The 20,681-nt window shown below is 40.4% G+C and overlaps 2 protein-coding genes across 6 annotated transcripts in view; one reads left to right on the top strand and one right to left on the bottom strand.

Moving 5' to 3' along the window:
* wdfy4 (WDFY family member 4) overlaps positions 1-11,390 on the bottom strand; it is a 39,921-nt gene extending 28,531 nt beyond the window's left edge. For all 4 annotated transcript variants that reach the window (XM_042433903.1, XM_042433906.1, XM_042433905.1 and 1 more), the window contains exons 1-15: positions 11,258-11,390; positions 10,200-10,293; positions 8,615-8,872; positions 7,504-7,615; positions 6,526-6,650; positions 6,112-6,240; positions 5,770-5,959; positions 4,956-5,145; positions 4,447-4,607; positions 3,041-3,273; positions 2,816-2,955; positions 2,511-2,641; positions 2,119-2,220; positions 1,805-1,995; positions 93-823 (exon numbers count right to left, since the gene is read on the bottom strand). In XM_042433903.1, the coding sequence (XP_042289837.1) occupies positions 93-823; positions 1,805-1,995; positions 2,119-2,220; positions 2,511-2,641; positions 2,816-2,955; positions 3,041-3,273; positions 4,447-4,607; positions 4,956-5,145; positions 5,770-5,959; positions 6,112-6,240; positions 6,526-6,650; positions 7,504-7,615; positions 8,615-8,872; positions 10,200-10,220 (2,714 nt within the window). In that variant the 5' untranslated portion in view covers positions 10,221-10,293; positions 11,258-11,390. The remainder of the gene's footprint in view (positions 1-92; positions 824-1,804; positions 1,996-2,118; positions 2,221-2,510; positions 2,642-2,815; positions 2,956-3,040; positions 3,274-4,446; positions 4,608-4,955; positions 5,146-5,769; positions 5,960-6,111; positions 6,241-6,525; positions 6,651-7,503; positions 7,616-8,614; positions 8,873-10,199; positions 10,294-11,257) is intronic.
* Positions 11,391-12,135: 745 nt separating this feature from the next.
* On the top strand, positions 12,136-20,425 carry si:ch211-223a10.1 (putative ZDHHC-type palmitoyltransferase 6). Of its 2 annotated transcripts, none has more exons than XM_042434470.1 (10): positions 12,136-12,435; positions 13,725-13,860; positions 13,962-14,072; positions 14,150-14,282; positions 15,251-15,429; positions 15,608-15,681; positions 15,824-15,986; positions 16,090-16,172; positions 16,374-16,558; positions 18,868-20,425. In XM_042434470.1, exons 1-10 carry the CDS (start codon positions 12,315-12,317, stop codon positions 19,354-19,356), a joined length of 1,674 nt encoding a protein of 557 aa, XP_042290404.1. In that variant the 5' UTR covers positions 12,136-12,314; the 3' UTR covers positions 19,357-20,425. The 2 variants fall into 2 exon arrangements, with proteins under 2 accessions (XP_042290404.1, XP_042290403.1); XM_042434469.1 differs by having other exon boundaries at positions 16,368-16,558.
* The last annotated feature ends 256 nt before the right edge of the window (positions 20,426-20,681 follow it).

The following is a 20,681-nucleotide window of genomic DNA, read 5'->3' as shown; positions in this document are numbered from 1 at the left end:
ATACTGATGAGATTGCATATAGACCCAACTCATAACTACAATTTAGACTTGTATATGAATTCATCTCATTGGAATATGACAGAGCTATCCACCTGTGCTGAGACTCTGAGCAGACTGTGGAAATGCTTGGTGCTGGGTTTCGAGATCTTCCCTGTGTATCCTCCACGGATTGCGGGCTTGATGCCAAGTGGACAGGAGGGGATCCTGAAAACACCCCTTCATGCGCTGCTGATCCATTTAGTTTCTCTTTATCTCCGTCACACCCCTCCTCAGCTTCTAGTCCAAAGTTTAACTCCTGAGGAGAGTAGGTCCCTGTGGCAAACTGGTCAAGATAGGAAAGCAGCCTTATACATGTCCGAAGAGTAACAGGCAGATTAGACTGCAGTTTGGTGGAGGTAGTGGAGGGATCTACAGGGGCCTCTGCTAACTCAACAAACTGATGAAAGCTTTTTCCTGGAGACTGGCTGTCCTCTGCAGTCTTGGGAAAGCATCCCTCCTCTCCATCCCACCTCCCATTCTGTGGGCCGTCAGTGTGGAAGCAGCCCAGCTGCAGCAGAGCCTCCGCCAGCCTTTCATAAAAGCCGCCAGTCTGAAAATGGTGTGCATTTACTGTGTGAAGATGCACAGCTAAGGCCAGGATGTGGAGAGTGAGAAGGAGGAGGTCCAGCAGTTGTTGATGTCCAAGGGACCTCCATACTTCTCCCTGGGGAGGGTCAGACAGCGCTCCTTCCATGTCGATCACCAGAGATATCAGTCCAGTGAAGCCCCCTGCTCGTCTGAAAGCATCCCAGCTATTAGGACTCTCCAGCACCTTCAGCACAGACTGACACACAAAGGAGAGCAATCAGACATATGTGATATTTGAAAAGAGGAGGGCTGTGAACATGTGAAATCATCAAGACACAGTAAAGCCTAACTCTGTCTTTTATACATAACAATTAACCTCAGAGAATATATTCTGATAGACGCAAAGCTTTCCTCAAACTCTCAGCTTTTAAAATTATCTCTCTAGTCAATTAAAACAATGTAATGAAAAATAGATGAAACATATAGATATATCATAAATTATTTCGGGTAACCAGTTTTTGGAGGTGAACAAAATCACATTAGCTTTATTCAATTTAAAGAGCTAATCCATCAGATAGGTAATGTGTGAGGCAGAACGCAGAGGGAAATGTGATTAACTGAAACTGGAGTAATCACAATGGCTCTCAACACTTGCCAACCCAGGTCGTACCCAATCTGATTGCCACCTGCTTTAACCATGTTAGTGCAAAGCACACACACACACACACACACACACACACACAGGCTTCTGCATGCGTGCACAAACAAGCACCAATGCACACACACGCAGGCTCACACACGTTGAATACACACAATATCTGCAAGTAAGTGCTCTTCTCGCTGCCATCTATAAAAACGGACACATACAGTAGGTGTGTAACTTAGTTAGGCTTAATCAGATCTCTGTCCCATTCACTGATCTGATAGAGGTGGTAATCTTCAGAGTGCCACAGCACAATGCTGCTGGCCTAATCAAATCGGTCCAGAGTTAACAGCTAAACCTGTTTTAGCAAATCAATCTGCATTTGTCGATAATGTAATCAGGGTCCCACGTGCTAAGAAAATAAATTCACTAGCTTATTATGTTTTAAGTGCATTACAATTTGTTATGATTTGATGTAGAGTGGAGACTACATACACTGTTCAGCTGAGATCATGGCCTATCTGAGTGTTTCCGGATGTGTGTGTGCTGTTGTCTGGGACTGAATGTGTGTGGGTGTATGTAACATGTGAGTACCTGCAGAAGGTCCCGCTTTAACCCAAGTTCCTGTTGTGTAGAGGAGCAGAGGGCTCCTATGGCTGTACTCATGAACTCCTCAGCGTTAATCTCAGCTAGCTGCTCCAAGATGCTCAGAGTGGGACCTCGGTATTGATCTTCATCCAAGAAGATCTTTATGTAGGGAACCATACCAAGGTCTCGCACTGAAACTGGAGCACACATGTAACAGTTTATAGCTTTAACAGAAATAAAAGAAACAAACAAATGGTCACAGAGGGTGAAAGGAATTCAATAAAAAACTGAAGGACATGTGGAGAAGTGAGTGTGTATACCTGTGTTTTTGATCGAACGCAGAGTAAGGGTTGACACAACTTGAAGCATGCAGGTGGTGAGCAGTCTCTCACTGTCCTCCACACATGGCAGTTGCTGTGGATCTAAAGAGCACAAGAACTTCAGTAAATATATAAGATAAGAAGAAGTTTCACATGTGAAATTTGGCTGTTGAGCTACACTTGCAGGCCCAAGGTCAAAAGTCCACATCATATTTATTTCAAAATGACTCATTTTAAATGAAGAAGTACTAAATAATGACTGGGTGTGTTGCTCAATTCCAGGGTCATTGAAATGCTGGTGTTATTTCAAACAATCACTCTATGCATACTCTCGGCTGTTTTGCAATCATGATTACATCAGAGGTGGAACCACATAACACCTTGGTTCATACTTAATTGAGGGGCAGAGACAACTCCAGCCTTCCTGAGGATCTTAGCTCTCCTACGAAGTTCCCCAAGCAGCAGCTCCAGAAGACCCAAGTCACTCAGCACCTCCGCTAGCATACCACTGTGCACTGTCATCCTACAGAACAGAGGAGAAACATCTTATTCAGCCTAGAACAAAGAAACAATAGCTAGAAACAAAGCAGCTCTTTTCCATCAAAAAAAAAGAAATATACTGTATCTATACAAGAAACACTGTGTTACCGTCTTCTGAACAATTCTGAGTATTATAGTAACAACTACTTCTGCTCACCTGTGAAAACTTTTGAGAGTCACCACTGCAAACTCTATGCCCACCACCCCTCCAGACAGTGTCCCAGCCCAGCTTTGCTTCAGCACACTAAGCACACCCCGCAAGGTCTCATGGGGAATGTAGTTCAGCTTGAATATTACCTGTAGGAAACCCAGCATTTAATCAGACATAAAAATTATAGCAAAAAAAAAAGTATGCACTGGGACATGACATCAGAAGCCGTACCATCTCCAGCATTGAAAAGAACAGTTTATGGACAGGTGCTGGTTTACGCCACACACAGACAGCCAGCTGTGCCATCGACTGGACAGTCCACTCCAAGAGGAAGAAATTGGCAGGGTCCCTCTCCCATATCGTCTGTAGGGTTCGAAGGACCTGGCAGCACAGCAGAGAATCCTTGGAATGCAACAAGGAGGTCTGCAGCAGATAGTAAGCAGGCAGGTTCTTTACTGCCAAACCTGGAGAAAAAAGGTAGATTAAGAGATGAAGAATTGAAAAAGTGTCAGTACACTTAACTTGTCAAAACATGTTTTAATGCTTTACAACTGGTTATATTGAATAGTTTGCATGTTAGCTTTTTGAATTAGGAGAGAATGTATTCTTGTGGTAGTCTATGACATACAGTACTGCAAACCAAGATCAGCCTGAGGTCAATTTAGCCAAAAGATGTTTTGAATTTTAAAAGTTCAATTTATCAGATTTTGCTCTAGCAAGGTGTGACAGTCAGTTTCATAGAGAAATGAAAACCAATAAATTACAAACAACCTTTAACACTGAGCGTATGCTGAATTCCATAAGCCAATTGAGTTACAGATACATAGATAGATTGAAAACAAACAACATAACATGTATGAAGGTGAAAGAAATGTAGCATAATCTGCTTTGATATGAGTTTGTTTGCTGCATTGTCAAAATATTTAGAGAAGGTCTTAGATTTGGAAGCCAAAACACACTTGTGTTTGTTGTAAATAAATATATACCTGGTTAGTAATAGGATTCATTTGCAAGCTTAATCAAAATTGCATCAGAACCAAATAAGATCAGCACAAAACAGTCCCTGGTCCCTCTGCTGGAAAGAGATCTACTCCTTGATGTGATAGATGGCTGCTGAGTGTGTGTGTCAGTGTGTATGTTTGGATGGGTATGTGTGTGTTTATTATGGACACTCTATTTATGAGTGTTGGATGGAGGTGTGTGTGCATCTATGATAGATGGCTGGTTGCTGTAGGCCAGTGGTGAATGGATGTGGGGCACCCTAACAGAGTTAGAGGAGAAGCCTCCACTTCATCATCCCAGACATAATCACCTCAGCTTCCTGTTAAACTGAGGGGCGGTGTGCACCGCAGTGGGGTAGAGGTGGGGGTGTGTGGGAACTCTGTGAAAGGGGGTGGTGCAGCTTGGGTGGGTTATATGAGGGCAAAAGTGCAAAGGAGGGATGAATTGTGTGGTCATTCGGGGGCTCCATTCCCTCTAAGCTAATCTTTGCTGATGCAAGTGATAATAACAGGATGGTGTGGAGTGAGCACTTGGAGGAGGTCGTTTAGTGTCTATCCTCATGGACCAATCAGCTATAAGACAAAATTCAGACAGTGTGACCAGAGAACAATGACACAGGAGTTAAGGTGACCTACCTTTGGTCAGCGGCGGATCAAACTTAAAGCCTGGAGGTTGGGGGTTGCTGACACAAAGAGCTACTTTCAGCTCCGTTTTTCCAAGCAGGGTGAACGACGCAATGAGAGCCAGCAGCTCCTCCACTGGCTGGAACTGTTCCACAGACACACCTTCCTCACAGCTTATTACGGTATAATGATCAGAGACAAAAAAAAAGTAAAGTTGAAAGAACAGCAGAGAGAAGTAAAGAACTCTCTGTACTGAGTGGACAAACCACATAAATATGAATCATTACGTCCTTTGTGTTTGATGTTATTTTTACACGAGGAAATTCCCCTCCATTTCTTAGAATGCCTATTTCCTTTTGGCTTAGAAAGAGACCAAAGAGACAAAAATCTAATTCTTTCGATGCCTTTTAATTTCCTTAAATAAGTTTGCTCTCTCTTTTTTTGACTGAGTCTCATTCACTTCTAATTCTACAATCTCATAGTTGTTCCATTATTTCTCTGTTCATGTCCTTTTAACTCACCGTTTGAGAATGTTCTCAAGGGCCTTGTAGCCATTGTTGGTGTCAAACTCGAGGAAGAGGGTCGGACTGAGGGGATATGTGTCTCTAATGAAGCTAAAAACAGCCACAGCCACCTCAGCCAGTAGCGGTCCAGAGACATCGGCACTGATGTGCAACAGGTTCTGGATGCAGATACGAACACAGTTCTTGCCTAAAAGAGGAAGATATATGCAGTGCATCACAACAATAGTCTGAACATCAAATGACACCAACGCAAGAAATAATAATAATTATCACCACAAACAACAGAGTGACGTTTTGAGCATGCTACCCTTTATCAAACCATCTTTTAGAGATATGTAGCATAATGTAATCATTAACTGCTAGCTAATTTCTCCCAGCCTTAACAAAATTTATGATCAATTTTTATGAGATCTATACAGTCATATGAGCAAATTAACATGATGGAATACTGGTAATTTCTTGATGTCCAAGGCAAGTCTAAATAAACATATGTGTGTAACAGAACATTTGAGTTAATTATCTGCGCTGATTGAGGCATCATGTGAAACATACTTGCAGTATGTTTCTCTGTTAAGAGGTCATGTGTGTCTGTATAATCAACTCATTACTGGAATAAAAATATCTGTCTGCACAAATAACTTTCCCTAATAAAATCAAATTATTCACTCTCTGTGAAGCCTGATTTATGATGCTTTTAATACTTTTCCATGTGTATTCAGTCTCTCTGGTGGAATTGATAGAATTGGGTCTAATATAACTGGAGGCAACTAACAGAAATGTTATTTATCACAATAGTTTTGAGGGACCTCACCAAGCAAGCTCGGGACAGTGTTGCTTGTCGCTGCAGCAGAAACTGCCTTGAGGACACGGGAGGCCTGATGCCTCCAGGGGGCGCTGGTCTGGTCCCATAGTGATGTGAGTCCAATGATCAAGCACTGCAGTTCCTGAGTCTCTACCAGCCTCTCCACATTGACTGGCTGCCTACAAAGCTGGAGGAGAACCTAAAAAAGGGCAGAGGGAAAGATGGGTGAGATGCAGAAGAGACTAAAGGGAAATAATGTAGAGCTCGAACAATCAGAAGGAAAAATACAATTACATCACAGAAATGAAACAAAGGCTATTTCCTCAAAGGGAGAAGTCGGTTATTATTCACCTGCGTTAGCGGCTCCTGAAATGTCTCTTCTATGGTCATGTTCTCCTTTTTAGCTGGAATGCACACCAGCAGGTACAAACATTTCACTAGAGCAGCCGGGAGTCCTGGGTTTATACAGGACAATATATCCTTTAAACAAAACAAAAAAATGTTAATCAAATTTTAATGGATTATCTTGGAAAAAAAGACACCAAAAACCTATATTGTTCTAGTTTTGTGAAGATATATGTGGCAATTGTTAATATGATGAATATAATGTAAAGTTGTCTAGCTTCTAATGTGGATCAGTGACTTGACATAATCAGTTTAATTTCCACTTAAATGAATGTGACTCCCATACGATGCAAAAAAACAGACTGACAACATAAGGGTATAGAGAAACAACTTTTAAACTAACTGTTAACCGTCACTCACTGAGCTGTCAGTTGTCAGCAGCAACAGAGACTTTAACAGCAGCCATCCTGGACTGTCTCCCGCCTCACAGTTTGTCTCTTCATCCTGCCTCTGGAAGAACCGCACCACCTCATCACGAGCCCCCTCTGAAAACACAAAAGATTCTTCAACGTGTGCTGAACCGTGACCCCAGAGGACTAAAGATCATGACTTTAAACTGAGTCAAACAAATAAAAAAAAGACTGCTACAGTACATACTGCAGCTTGTTCTCTTCACAGTCTCTTGTCACACAAATCATTATAATCAAAATCTAAGTTTCACTGTACAGGTTTTCAGTTAGAAAACAAAATGCATATCAGAAGTTTTCTCATAAATGTTTCGTTTCTATCTCCAGGGACAACATTTGCATTGTGTTTCTGCTTTAGCAGGTTTAAGTTTTTAGTGCTACACAAAAGTTCCTGGTTAAGTATTTTAATACACAGTGGCGTGCACCTATAAAAATACAAGTTGAGACAGAAACATGACTCTTTTTTGGGTTATCGACTGACAGATAATAATAGCTTCTTGCAAGTGCCTTATAAAAACTAAAACTCATATCAGAGCTGCAACAAAAAAAAATGAGAGTGTTCACTTCCTTAAAAACAGAAATGTTTCTCCCCTCAGAAAATCTAATGGCCACAAAACAACCACAGACAGAGTGACAGGGGGGAAGATGGGGGAGATATAGAGACAGAAAACTGACAGATAAAGCAGAGAAAGCATCTAACTTCAAAAAAGGAACTACGCATTTTTGTCTGTTTTTGCGAACACACTGCATGTGCTTTGGCTTTTCACTTTCAGTAACATGAGTGACATTTACAATATGAAAAATATACTGGCCTACTGGAAAAGACCGCTGCACACAGAAAAAGCAGAAGTGGATAGAAGAGACAGAAAACCCTGATACCTCAAGACAACTGAGCTGGACTGTATTTGCTGATATGATGGGTTGTTAGTACCTGCAGGCCTTTCTGCCAGTCTGTTGTGGATGTTATGGATGACAGTGTCAGCCGTGAGAGCCGCAAGCCCCTTTACGTCCAACTCGTCCAGTTTGCCACCATCCTCACAGACCTGCCATCAGAGAGGAGAGAGTCCGTCACACAAATACAGAAAGTTATCATTCTCATCACACACAATTAATAGCATAAAATGACATTTTGTGCTCACTGGGTTGTACTTTACCACCTACTGTATGTTCTCATCTGTCAAAATGCTCTGAAAGTTTCAGGTCTACTACATTTGGTGCATTAGGAGAGGCAGCGAAAAAATGTATTATAGCTGGATCTCAACTGGCTTTGGCTAATGCACTACACTATAAATAATAGAAGCCAGTTCATGCTATATGCTCTTTTCAGTTCCATAAGAGGATATCGCATTTCACTGAGTTTGCTGTTGTTAAGTGAGGCCCTACGTTCTGGTCAAATCTCTGGTCATGAGGCTTACACATACACACACACACACACACACACACACACACACACACACACACACACACACAGAGCCGCGCACAAACCAAAGAGTGATTACGTCTGTAGCTATAAGCCTGATCAATGGTGTTATGCACACACACACACACACAGATCAGTGACGGAGTTTACACTGAGTGTGTGCACGGGTAAAAAAAAATATGTGAGGTTTCTTCACAACTGTGACGCAATTCAGGCACGGTGAAGAAGAAATTCCTCCTTTTCCAATTAATCAAAGCGGGGCCTGAGGTTGTGGATCTGTAGCGCTTTTGTATTTCATGTTACAGTTCAGTAAACTGTTTGGATTTACTGGAAGACCACATAAACATTCGATTAAGGGACAGTGATGGGATCAGCTGAGGGCAAAACATCTGACTGCCGCCTCATGTTGTTTCCATTGTCCATTCATACAGTTTTGGAGGCCACAGTATCCTCAGGCATCCTTTGAACCTTTTTAAGGTTTGAACTCTGGCTTTACTTGAAATTCTCCTGCCACGATCCATTAATGATTCTCTGCTTGATTTTATTTATTTGTTTGATTTGTTTAACTCACTTGTACTGCAAAATATAACTCTAAAAATGATGAAGTCCCAGTGGTTCATACCTGTATGTAGAGAGGCAGGACTTTGACTAGATGCCCCTCTCTCTGCTCTAAAGGAACATGGTCTGTTCTGTGGTCGGGGTTTGAGTATGTGTGAATTCCCAGCTCCTTTAGTTGTTCTCTGAGCACTTGTGGGGGCTGAGGGTCTTTACAAGAGCCCTCCACTTTCTTCGCCTTGAACTCCACAGAGACAGACAACTCCCCTGAAGCACTCAGCTCCCCGGTTTCTTTATTGATCCTCTCCCCTTTAGCAGTCTGGTCCTGGACGGAAAAAAAGAGAAACAAAAGTGACAAATCCACAGCCTGTACTGTCTTTTTTTAGATATCCTGAGCTTACATAATCTCTACAATATCCTTCATCATATTTTCTTGGCCTGAATCAATTCCTCGGATAAATTTGTACCAAACCAAGCCTACCCACTGTGCACATTGTCTGCATTGAGAAATCACCAGCCAGAAGAACAGACCACTGTCAGACATGACTGGTTTACTGGTTTACTAGTTTATCAAACTAGTTATCAACCTCTGTGGGATCAGCATGGTGTAATTGATGCCCAATTATGAATAATTAGGAGCATATCACGCCAGCAAATGTCATCTTTGAAAATTCAGACCCCATGTTTTTAAACTTCAAATCCGCCACCCCCTGGGCTAGATTTACCAAATTGTTTTATACCATGTGGTGATATTCTCACCGTATTTAGTCACTAAACAGTGATTGTGCAAGTTGTGAATATCTGATCTCAAAACATTGACAATATGGCCCTTTAAATGGTCCACACATGCAAAAGATGGCAAATCAGGACCTTTTGTCCTTACAAAAATTAAAGACATGTGACACTGATAAAACCCCTTGGATGTTCTGCCCCTTTCAGTATTGCTCCTAATATTCTCAAAGCTATTGATAAAGTGAAATAATTCCTCTACAGTTTGAAGACCCAAGCACATGAGGCTGTTAATATAATTGATATAAGTGTTACACTTCTCTATCACACTACACAAGTGTAGGAAAGTTCTGACTTCCAAGCAGACATATTACTGTATGACTGAGGTTTGACTAGAGCATTGGTTCCTCATTACCGGGGTATTATTTTGGGCACTTTCTGTTTATAGACACGCACTCGTGATGAACAATGAGGAAAATTGGTAGAGACAGACTGCTAAACTGATAAGCCAGAGCCAGTAGAATCACTTATGATGGTAAGTAAAGGGAGAGGCGGCTCACATTCCATAGAAATTCATTAATACTTTGATGTTTCCTCATGTGAGAACCTTCTGTTTCTGAGTGTATGAGAGAGACTAACAATATAGACATTCTTTGTGTGTCAAGATTGTTGTGCTGTGTAAGTATATTGAGGGCCACTAAACCGGAGTAAAATTCCTTGTATGCGTAAACATACTTGACATAAAGATGATTCTGATTCTGACAATGAAAGCACAAGCATCCAAATTCACTTCTTCCTTATGAAATGAAAAAGTGACACGTTGTATGTCACAGCAAAAAAATGCATACGTGATCTGAAGTACAATATGCTTTTCAAAAGGAATATCATGCATGTAACAAACAGCTTAGTCCTAATGTTATTACCTGTACTTGTGTGAGAGCCATCTGGGAGTTTCCAGGCTCTAAGAGGACGCTGTCCGCTGTGCTGTGTTATTCCAACGGAGTGAATGGTCTATCTCTGTCCATGTCAGGAGGAAAGACAAGCAGAGACCTGCTATGACATGACAAGCACCTACTGTGCAGACCCTTTCTGTAAAACTACCCGCCCCTTACTAATCTGCACCAAGCACACTGAACTTTGAGCAAGCAGAGCAACTCGCATTAGCTTTCCTGGGTCATGTGCCTTCCTACTTCTTTACAGAAGCAGAAGTGAAAAACTGCTGTTTAGCTGGTTGGATGAGGCCCTCCCTCCACCGCTCTGTGAAGAGTCCCTTTGCTTTTTATAGCTGTGTTGTGTAAAGCTGGCATGATCTGAATCATAGTGACAGTATCCCATGATTCACCAAAGAAGGCAGCAAACACAGCTTCTAATTACAAGCTTAATTATATGATTCAAAGGCTTTTCTTATAGGTTAAACAATTACAAACAAACTTCATGTTGTGTGCTTGTATGCTGGTAATAATTGGAAAGATAGGTCTGTTTAAGTATTGTGTTTAAAGGGTTTAATGATGTTAACAGTACAAGAAAAACATCCTAACACACTGAGTTGATGTTCAGTGTTGGATCTTGTCATAAAAGACCTATAAAATTGGGAATAATATTTGGTTCCACTTCTCTGTTTTGATTTTTAATTTCGAGCATTCAGTAACAACGTGGGTTAATGTGGTTTGAGTGCTTGTGTTGCAACAGTGAGTGTATGTAGTGAGACTAATTTATATACTGTATGTTATTGTATTGGTGACGCAGTGCAAACATAGCTAAACAGTGCCATCTTGTGTGTTTTAATGATACAGAAATGTGCTAATGGTGGCCAAATTCTAAGAGAAAAACAGTCTCAGAAATAAACAGACAGCTTTAAAACAGTGCCATTGACTTTTCTCAGTGGGAACGTTTTATCAAGAAAACTACCTGTTATTTTCCTGCCCTGATGTTTTGTATAACTGACTTAGTATCAGTGTTAACAATTACACCTGTGCTTTACCTGCTATGAAGAGGCGTAGCTCTGCAGATTTGCTCTGAGCTCTAACAAATCTCAAATCGTCTCATTGTTTCCAAATTTTTGTAAGTTGACAGCATGTGAGCAGACTGACGTTTATCCCGTTGAACGTAAAACACTGGAGTCTCATTTCAGCCAGAGAAGCGATCTCTGAACACTTAGACCTCTCTGTCACTGTATCATGTAGCTATTGCTTTAAATCTGGCGAACCTACAGTGACGAAGGGGCAATAATAACGATGCATAATACTTTTTGCCTGTAAATATCCTATATATTTGCCTTTTTTGTCTTTCAGTCTACATTTGGATAAACTACTCATTTGGTCCATTATAATGAGTGATATAATGTAATATAGTAAGAAGCCACTGCTAATTAACTTTTCAGGCGTTACCTTTTTTTAAACATTCTTTTTTATACAGAATTTACTACAGAAAACATTCCAGTGACATCAATCAATCATAATAAAATAAACAAGATAAACAAACAAATGCTAGGGGACAGTATACATATACAAAGGTCATTATTCATTCATAAAAAATACATTAAAGGAGGTGCACACATTTATTGTCTTGATAGCTTTGTTTTTGGAGGAGTTTTCATGTATTGCTTGTTTTCATTTTCAAATATAATAAATAAGGGTTTAAAATTATTAAAATTAATAAATTGATTTGTTGATATTAACTTTTGCTGAAATAATAGGAAAGGTTAATAATATAATATTCTTTGATTTTATTGCCATTACATTTGATGAAACCAAACAAAACAGGCGTTTCCTCATTTATAGGGACAACGTGTTTTGGTGATGCTGATGACATCACCGGTCACGTGGGTGGCTATAACCAATGACGTGTCCAGGGCGTGTTCTGCCTCAATCAGATAGCACAATGCGAGATTCCCGTTACTTCGCTGCGAAACATGATCTGTCTTCTCACCTTTCATTATGATGTTGTAGCGTTTCATCCAAGGATCTGGTCCTGTTTCCGTCCGCGGTTTCCGTCGGTGTGAAATAACAACAGCAGGCCGATTCCGTTCAGCCGTCATAATGCATCCGATGCCTGCGTGCTCCGCTGGTGGTGGAGACATATTTGACAGTATACAGAGAGGAAATATTGAACAGTGTATACACTTCATTCAAAACGATCGATCAGTCCTCAAGCATAAAGGTAAGAATGAATAGTGAAGTAGAATGTAAAATCCAGATGTGTATCGTGCCAGTGATGCTCTTCTCAGTGGAAATATTTGAAGTATTTTTGTGAAACATACAGGCCACAGTTAGCCTACTTCCTACTACTGTTGCCAAAGTAAACATAGTTTTAAGCCTTTATCTGTCAGTGATGGTGTTCTTATTTGTTCATTATAAAGCAGAAAACAGCCAATGGACATTGTTTTATTGAAAAAACAAACCATTTCTACCCATGTCATTCCTCTGTAATACACAATTTGTCATTTGAATTTGAAATTGTACCATAATAACAGTTATAATGTGGAGACATTAAAGGACGGGTTCAAATTTTTCTCAAGTCTGGCTTATAACACTAGTCAGGTGCCTATATGAACATTGAAATAGGTTTTTATTTCCATAATTATTCTTCCTGTTCATACTGGATCCCTTCATAATGCACTTACAATGTAAGTGATGGGGGCCAAAATCCACAATACTCCCTCTGCAAAAATGTATTTAAAAGTTGATCTGAAGCTTATATGCAGCATCAGCTGTCCAAATTAGTCAAATCAAGTAGATATCTTTCAATGTTACAGTCTTTTTAGTGCTAAAGTCCCTCTTTGTTACTATACTTCCAGCACAGCTAAACAAGGAGACACTGTCTGAGGAAACACAAAGAGGGAATTTTTTTGCTAAACAGAGTGTAAATGTGGCAGATATCCACTTGACATGACTAACTCAGACTGCTAAAGCCTCAGATCAACTTTTAAATGCATTTTTGTGTCCCCCATCACTTACACTGAAAACACATTTGAAGGGAATCTTTTAATAGCCAGTTTTAACGTGAGTAATGATTACAGCGAGGAACACCTCTTTTAGTGTTTATATGAGCACCTGACTGTTGTTTTAAGACAGACTTTAAACACTGTGAACCATCCTATAATAACATTTCAAGTCATGTTATTTTTAAAGTACCATTTTAAACTTTATCATGTGTCTCCTGATGTGATTTTGTCACATTGCAAAGGGGAAACCTAATCCTGCGGCAGCTCCTTTGTGAGATGGTCTGGCACAGATCTAGATGGACAGATCCTGTGACAACACAGCACAAAGTCACATTGTGCCAGAGGGAACCCAAGCCCAGACTCCAGAGGGCTTAGAGCGATCAACAGGCTGACAGACAATGCATTTGTGTCAGGCTTCCATTGTTAGCAACAGAGACTACAGATCACTTTGAAGGTCAGCATCTTCAAATCTGACTGTGATGTGCATTTGTTTGTCTTCATCCAGGCTGGGGTGGTTTCACCCCGCTCCACTACGCTGCCCTCCATGGTAACCGCGCCCTGACTGACCTGTTCTTAAGCAATGGCGCTGACCCTAACCTGACATGTGATGCAGGACAGACATCCTTTCATTTTGCCTGCAGGTGACAAGTAGTTACCTTTTTAAGTGTCTGATGTTAAACAAATATGCACAGATTATTCTCAAGGTGACGATGACATGATGTGATCACTATCCTTTTTTCAGGCAAGGGAACATCTATATCATCCACCAAATGATGCAGTATGGAGCTGATTTGCGCCTCATAGACCTACAGGGAAAAACATCACTGCATCATGCTGTTACTGGAGGCAACATGTGCGTATTTGTCCTCAGTGTCACAACAATGTCAGAACCATATATTTGACACGTGCACTGTGTATTATCTTTTCCAGCGTTGCAGTGCACTATTTGTGGGAGACTGGAATGTTCCGGTTCTCAGACACCGACATGTACCAGGTGACGCCCCTTCACCTGGCGGCATCCACTGGCAACACAGAGGTGGTGCGATACCTGCTTAAAGACCAAGTATGAGACAGTATTCACTCATTTGCTCAATTTCATGCTCTAGTCAACAGTTCCATAAAAGTGTGTTTTATGTGTACATTGAATCAAATGAAAATAATGTAATAATTAAGGATAGCTAGTGTTGCCACATCCACTGAGAATTAACACACAACTATGTACTGTGACTGCTTTAAGTCACTTCTATGTCATTTATTTTCCTTCTCAAGCCTGAACATTTACAGTATGGTAAGGTCTCATTATCAATACCCTCTCATATAAAACTATAGGCAGACATTCTCAGCCAATAAGCTCTCACAAGCTCTAACAGACCAAGTGCACAATCCAGCACCAGATAGCTGAAATAAACAACTGGATGGTATGGATGTAGGCCAAACCAGAGCTAAAAGGCAAGTTAGTATTGGACTCACATTTGTCAGGTGGTTTAGAAACACACTTCATTGTGATACTGTTGTTGCTTGTCAGTGGCAATTGTTTAGCTATAACAACTTGATAAACCAGATGTATACGAGTGGCTGCCTTTCTTTGAGATTTTAATGTGTTTCTGCTCCCCATAAATTGCTCAGTGCAGCTTTAAAGAAATGAAACTGTGGTTCTGATTTACGCTGAGCTGCCAGTTTATGCAATTAGCTCCACTGAATGCCATCTTATTAACAGCTCTGCAATAAAAACTGACTTTTTGGGGATTTTTGTGGCTGTAGTTTATGTTGCTGTATTCCACTGAATTGAAACATTTATTTAATATTATCAGGGTGGTTCACATAAACAGTTTATTGCTAATCAGATATTAACTGAAACATAACCAGAAGCAGAAATAATTCATCCACATATAAGTAACCAAGCCCCTTATTTCCCAAAAGCACAATGATAATCTCAACCCATATACTTGGGAACGTCCTAAGATGCTTTTGTGAAACAGTGTAGATCTGATCTTTTAGCAGCTGTGCATAACAACGCTGTTTGTGTTTCAGAGATGTGCTGTGGATGCTGTTGACCAGCAGGGAGCGACAGCACTTCATGTCGCAGCGGAGAGAGGTGGTGTGGAGGTGTGCTGGACACTGCTGCAGAGAGCAGGGTGCAGGATGCTCCATGAGAAGAACCACAACGGCCTCACACCACTGGACCTCAGCAAGCAGGGGAAAACATTTCGGTGAATGTGCTGTTTCTAGAAATCTATGGAAAAACACTGACTAGCAGGCCACTGCATTGGATAGTATCAGTCCTCAGTACTATTAGAATATCCAGTATGTTGGCTTTTTCAGATTACTTATTTCCCCCGGGATCCTGGTGCTGATTAATACATTGCTACACTGTGTGTTTTTTTCTAGACATCAGCAGCTGACCAAACTACTGAGTCGGTACATTAATGAGCCAATACACCACAAGCCCAGAGAGTCTCATGGTAAATATTACTCTGTAGTTTTAATACATTCATATTGCAGTGAAAACATGGATGATGATTATGATGAAAACAATGGGCACTTAACACTAAGTGCGTTTATTTGTTGATCTTTGAATGTTTGTATCATGTCTTTTCTCACCAGTTTTGTACTACTGGACACTGTTTTTTCCAACTCTGAGCGGAGCTGCCATTCTGCTAATAGCAGCCATGTTGGGAGGCTATGGTGGGCTAATCTGTGGCTTACTCTTTCCCTGGCTGGCCAGAAGCATCTTCATGCAGTACCACCGCATGACCACATACCAAAGGTTTGACAAAAATTGTGGTATATGTGAAATATGTAACAGTTAGTCAACACATTTTACTGTTTGTTATATCTTTTTGTTCAGATAGCAGCTGTCTTCCTTCCAGGTTACCCAACCCGATCTACTTGGGAACCCTCATAGCCGGCATGTTCCATTCTCTGCTCTGCTTCTATGGAAAAATAATGCCTAATATCCTTGACAAAATAGCACATGTTAAGTCTTCTGCCCATGCAGAAATTTTGGAAAATAAAATTTTTTCTTACTCTCTGACTTTTCTTCTATTGCATCAAAATTTGCCCATCCAAATATACACAGTAGCAAGGGGGAAATGTAATCTAGGAATTTATGTATGAAAATAAAAGGTTCTTCCTTAACCTTGTGAATGTGTATGGCCAACCAGTGCCCTGGTCCAGGTGTCAATGGTCCACTTCTCCCTAGTCCTTGGTTTGTTCTGTAAGGTTCTGACTCAGGACCCCGGGACACTGGACAGAGCAGATGCAGATCCTCGGTTCTCCTGTATCGCTGACCTGGTGGAGAACAACCAGAGCCCTCATAGGTTCTGCCCATACTGTGAGGTAAGACATCTACACTGGGCATGGTGTTGCCTGGGTCCAAACCTTTGAATCTGCCCACTCCACCGAGTTGAGTCGAAAACATAGTATAAGGAGTTGACAGTTCTGTCTGGTATCAGGCAAGGCATGGTTCAGAAGGCACTGATAGGTGCTAAGTGTTCTCCATATCCCCATGTCTACATATCTTTTACGATATCTAGCTGTCTTGATGTCTGTCTAGATCTAGAAATGTGCATACAGGTTGATCACCTGGCACTCCCTTTAAAATGCTCTTGACACCAACTCGTTAAAATCTGCCGAGCTCCTGTGTAAAGGAATGTAACTTTAATTTCATGGTGAATTAGTACCTGTATTGAGTGAGTTTGTCTCTGCAACTTGATTTTTTTTAAAAGTTTTTATTCATTTTTGGAAGACATAGAGTGCACCGTCAATCAGCAACTGCATTGTATAACATATCATGTAATACACATACTGTACATGTGAATACATGTAGGTGTAGTGAGAAAAAATAAATACCCCATAATTGTAATACTTAACAAATATATACTGAACAATAAATAATAATAATAACAGAACAATACATAATATAAATAAATAAGAAAACTGCCTTTAGGTGGGCATATCAGTGGTTCTGATATAAGTCCAGAAGAGAGCCCAAACAGAATCCACGTCTGCTTGATCACCTTTTAATCTGTTGAGCATACTTTCATATGATGCTGTTTCTACTATTGTACTTGCCCATTCCTTTATGTCAGGAGCTTTAACTGATTGCCAGTGTCTTAAAATGATCCTGGAAGCTGTGACCAAGCCAACTGTTATGACTGAGAATACACACTTTGACACATTTGACATTTGATATCTCTCCCCCGAGAGATACAGACTGGGAGTCAAAAGGGATTATTAAACCAGACCGTTCACTTAGAACTCCTACAACTTTAACCCTGAATTAACCTCTGCATATATACAATGCAGAAATGTTCCAATAACTGTTTGGCACTTCCAGTACAGATTATCCTTCATTAGTTTATAATCTTAATGGTGTATGATAATATCTATGTAATATTTTATATTGTGTAAATTTCCTCTTTGCCTCTTTTGTAAATTTCCAACACTTTGCAAGAATTTTTAACAGCCTTCCCAATTCTGTTTCTTCTCTCAGATCCTGCTGCTAGAGCAGTTTAATATTGGAACAATCACCGCGGATAGTGTTGCTGGTGCATTTATAAAACTATGAAGCTGTGTGGTATCCCATGGCAACTTAAAATATGTAGTAGGATTATTAGCATAGTGTTGACCATAGATGCCAACTTTGAATCTGTAAATATTTCCAAAAATGTTCTTTATCTTTAAGGCCAAAGTTCTCCATTAGATTTCTATAAGACCGAAAATGATTATCCGTATACAGATCTCCAGCACATCGTATGCCACTGGAATGCCACTGCTTCCAGTACACTGTTGTTTTCCCAATGCACAATGAAGGATTGTGCCATATTGAGGAATACCTCTGTACATAAGGTAACAGTTTATATAATCTATGAACTGTGGTCCAGACCTCTCTAGGCTGTAAAAGAATAGGATTCATTGTATTTAGTTTCTGAGATAATACATCCGTTGGACTGAATGGTGAACATTGTTTTGACTCAGTATCTTCCCACTTTACTATGTCCTCTCCCACCTTCCAGTGTTTCATTCATTTGGCAGGTTCAAAGGATAAATCTACAGTTGGTTAGAGGTTGGGCAGGCCTAATGCTCCATTTTCTTAGGGGCACATAGTTAGATCATTTTGATTCTTTGTCTCTTCCCTTCCCATAGGAACTGCTTAACCATACCTTCATATTTATTAAGAATGTTAGGTGGTATTGTAATGGGTAACATGATTGATATGTAATTAAACTGAGGAGCTACTGTCATTTTCAGAATAGTATTTTTACCCCATATCTCCCATTCATCTAGATTTATTTTAATCTTATGTAACAATGGATTAAAATTTAACAATGGCATTCCTTCCAGATTCCTACTTAATCAAAGTCCGAGGTATTTCATTCCCTCCTGGACGTAGTTAAATTTTTGTTCCATATATGGGTGACAGAATGCAGAGACTTGGCATGGCCGCCGACTTATTCCAGTTAACAGCATAGCCTGAAAATTTTGAGTATGACTGTATGGTCTCCGTCAAGGGTGGCAGAGAGGTCAGATTATGTTTTGATAATCAAAAACTGTGTGAAAGATGTTGAGGGTGCACTTGGGCTGGATCACACAAAAAGTTGGATTAGTTATAACTCCTTCCCTCCCTGTCTTTAATTTCCTCACAGTTGTTTCAGCCTGACAACACTAAACACTGCAAGCTGTGTGAGGTGTGCATCAAGGACTATGACCACCACTGCCTTTTCCTCAACCGGTGTGTCGGCCGGGGTAACCACCGTCTCTTCCTCTTCTTCATCCTCTCCATGGTGACAGCCCACCTTCTTTTTGTTGCCACGGCAACAAGTTACCTGTACGACAAAATGCCTGCCAGCAGTCACAGCTTGTCGTTGTGGCTCACGTTGTTGGGGGAGGAGTTCTGGGTCGTGGTCATGATGATTATGAATGCGCTGACGCTCCTGTGGGAGGTGTGGCTACTGACCGAGCAGTTTGATGCCGTCGCCATGGGAACGACCACCTACTTTAGACACTGTGAAAACTCTGTGCGACAGAGGTCACTAGGACAGCGTTCGGTCACAGTACTGTCGTTTCTGCTGGAGGGACGGAGACGGGTGGGCGGCATACACACAAGAGAGGACAAAACTGCCATAGACATTTAACACTGTCAGTTTGTCTTGTTTGTGATATTGCTCACTTAGAGTTATAGAAATTCACAGTTTACAGAAACATCTGTGTGCACTCAAATTTGTGATAATGTCCTCTTTAGATTCAATAATTCTCTAACGCCATATAACATGTTGTACTTGAATGTAAAATTTGGTTATATCCTAATATATTTTAATATACAATAGGCTGTAGAGTAGATATGTCTGCAGTTTTGTGACTAGCAAAGAGTTTTAGACTTTCACCTAGTTTTTAGTGACCTCACAGAACACTAAGATAACAGTGTTATTAATGAAATTGTTGGTTTACATTGTTCTGTGTAAAATACTGGATATTTCTAGAACTGTGTTTTAGCAGGGAACGCCTCTGAGAACATGACTGCTAACACTGACACCTGTTTTGATATTCTACATCAGCAGCATATACTTTCTCAAATCTTCCTCATTAGTGTTATTTTCAATTAAAGTGTGACATGGTGTAAAGCATAGTTCATATTGGTGAAGATATAACATTAGCAAGTCCTGTGATTAGCTGGCGATAATGGTTAATAGCAGGTGCGCCGAAAGACTTTGTTCCCAACATAATGGCGTTACCTCTATGACTTGCTCCCTGTCATTTGTGCCATGACACTTCCTCTGCTCTCACTAATGGGACTCTTCATGCCTCCAATTACACACACTCATTTCCTATGTGTCCCTGAGGACCATATTTCTAGATTATAGATGATGTTCCCCACAACCCCTCAGAGTCTGGTGTGTCTGGACTATGTGAGCGGCTATGTCATGTGATATAATTTAGTGTCTACTGTACTGCCTATTATACATATGGATAGGTAGATAAGATGAGTGCATGTAAGCCTGTGAAACTGAGTGCTTTTATTGTATATCTCTGTCCCTGGATCAGTCATTGGCTGCCACTTGTCGATATCCTAATATATTTTACATGTACTAATGTTTTTATTTGTGGTGACACAGTTTCTTTAGGTTTCCAGGATGATACCTCATATTTGTGCCATGATGTTTTTTTATGCTGTAGGAAAAATAATATATTTAATAAAGAAAATTAAAAAAAAAACTCATTACTAAACAAAAAGTCATCTTTCTTTTTTAATCCTGCTGCCAGACAAAAGAGAAGTAGGCCTTTAAGAGTTTTTCAGATCCAAAGCTTGTGACCTTTCTCCTTGATTTATATGGGCAAATCACTTTCAGTCAGAGCAATGAATTTTGCTATGTTGTCAGCAGTAGAAATGTACAGTAATAACATCTAAAGGAGAAACTCATAATATTTTTACACAGAAGTCAGCAGTTTTCACTTCTCCATC

Source organism: Thunnus maccoyii, chromosome 14 (genome assembly GCF_910596095.1).
Source record: "Thunnus maccoyii chromosome 14, fThuMac1.1, whole genome shotgun sequence".
NCBI classification, from domain to species: Eukaryota; Metazoa; Chordata; class Actinopteri; order Scombriformes; family Scombridae; genus Thunnus; species Thunnus maccoyii.
The sequence above is the reverse complement of the archived record's forward strand: the minus strand, read 5'-3'. Positions and strand labels throughout refer to the sequence as shown.

Coding starts and splice junctions, on each gene's coding strand:
- si:ch211-223a10.1 (XM_042434469.1), top strand. CDS start 12,315: ATGCATCCGATGCCTGCGTGCTCCGCTGGTGGTGGAGACATATTTGAC. Junction 15,430..15,607: donor AAGCAGGGGAAAACATTTCG/GTGAATGTGCTG, acceptor GTTTTTTTCTAG/ACATCAGCAGCTGACCAAAC. Junction 15,682..15,823: donor CAAGCCCAGAGAGTCTCATG/GTAAATATTACT, acceptor TTTTCTCACCAG/TTTTGTACTACTGGACACTG.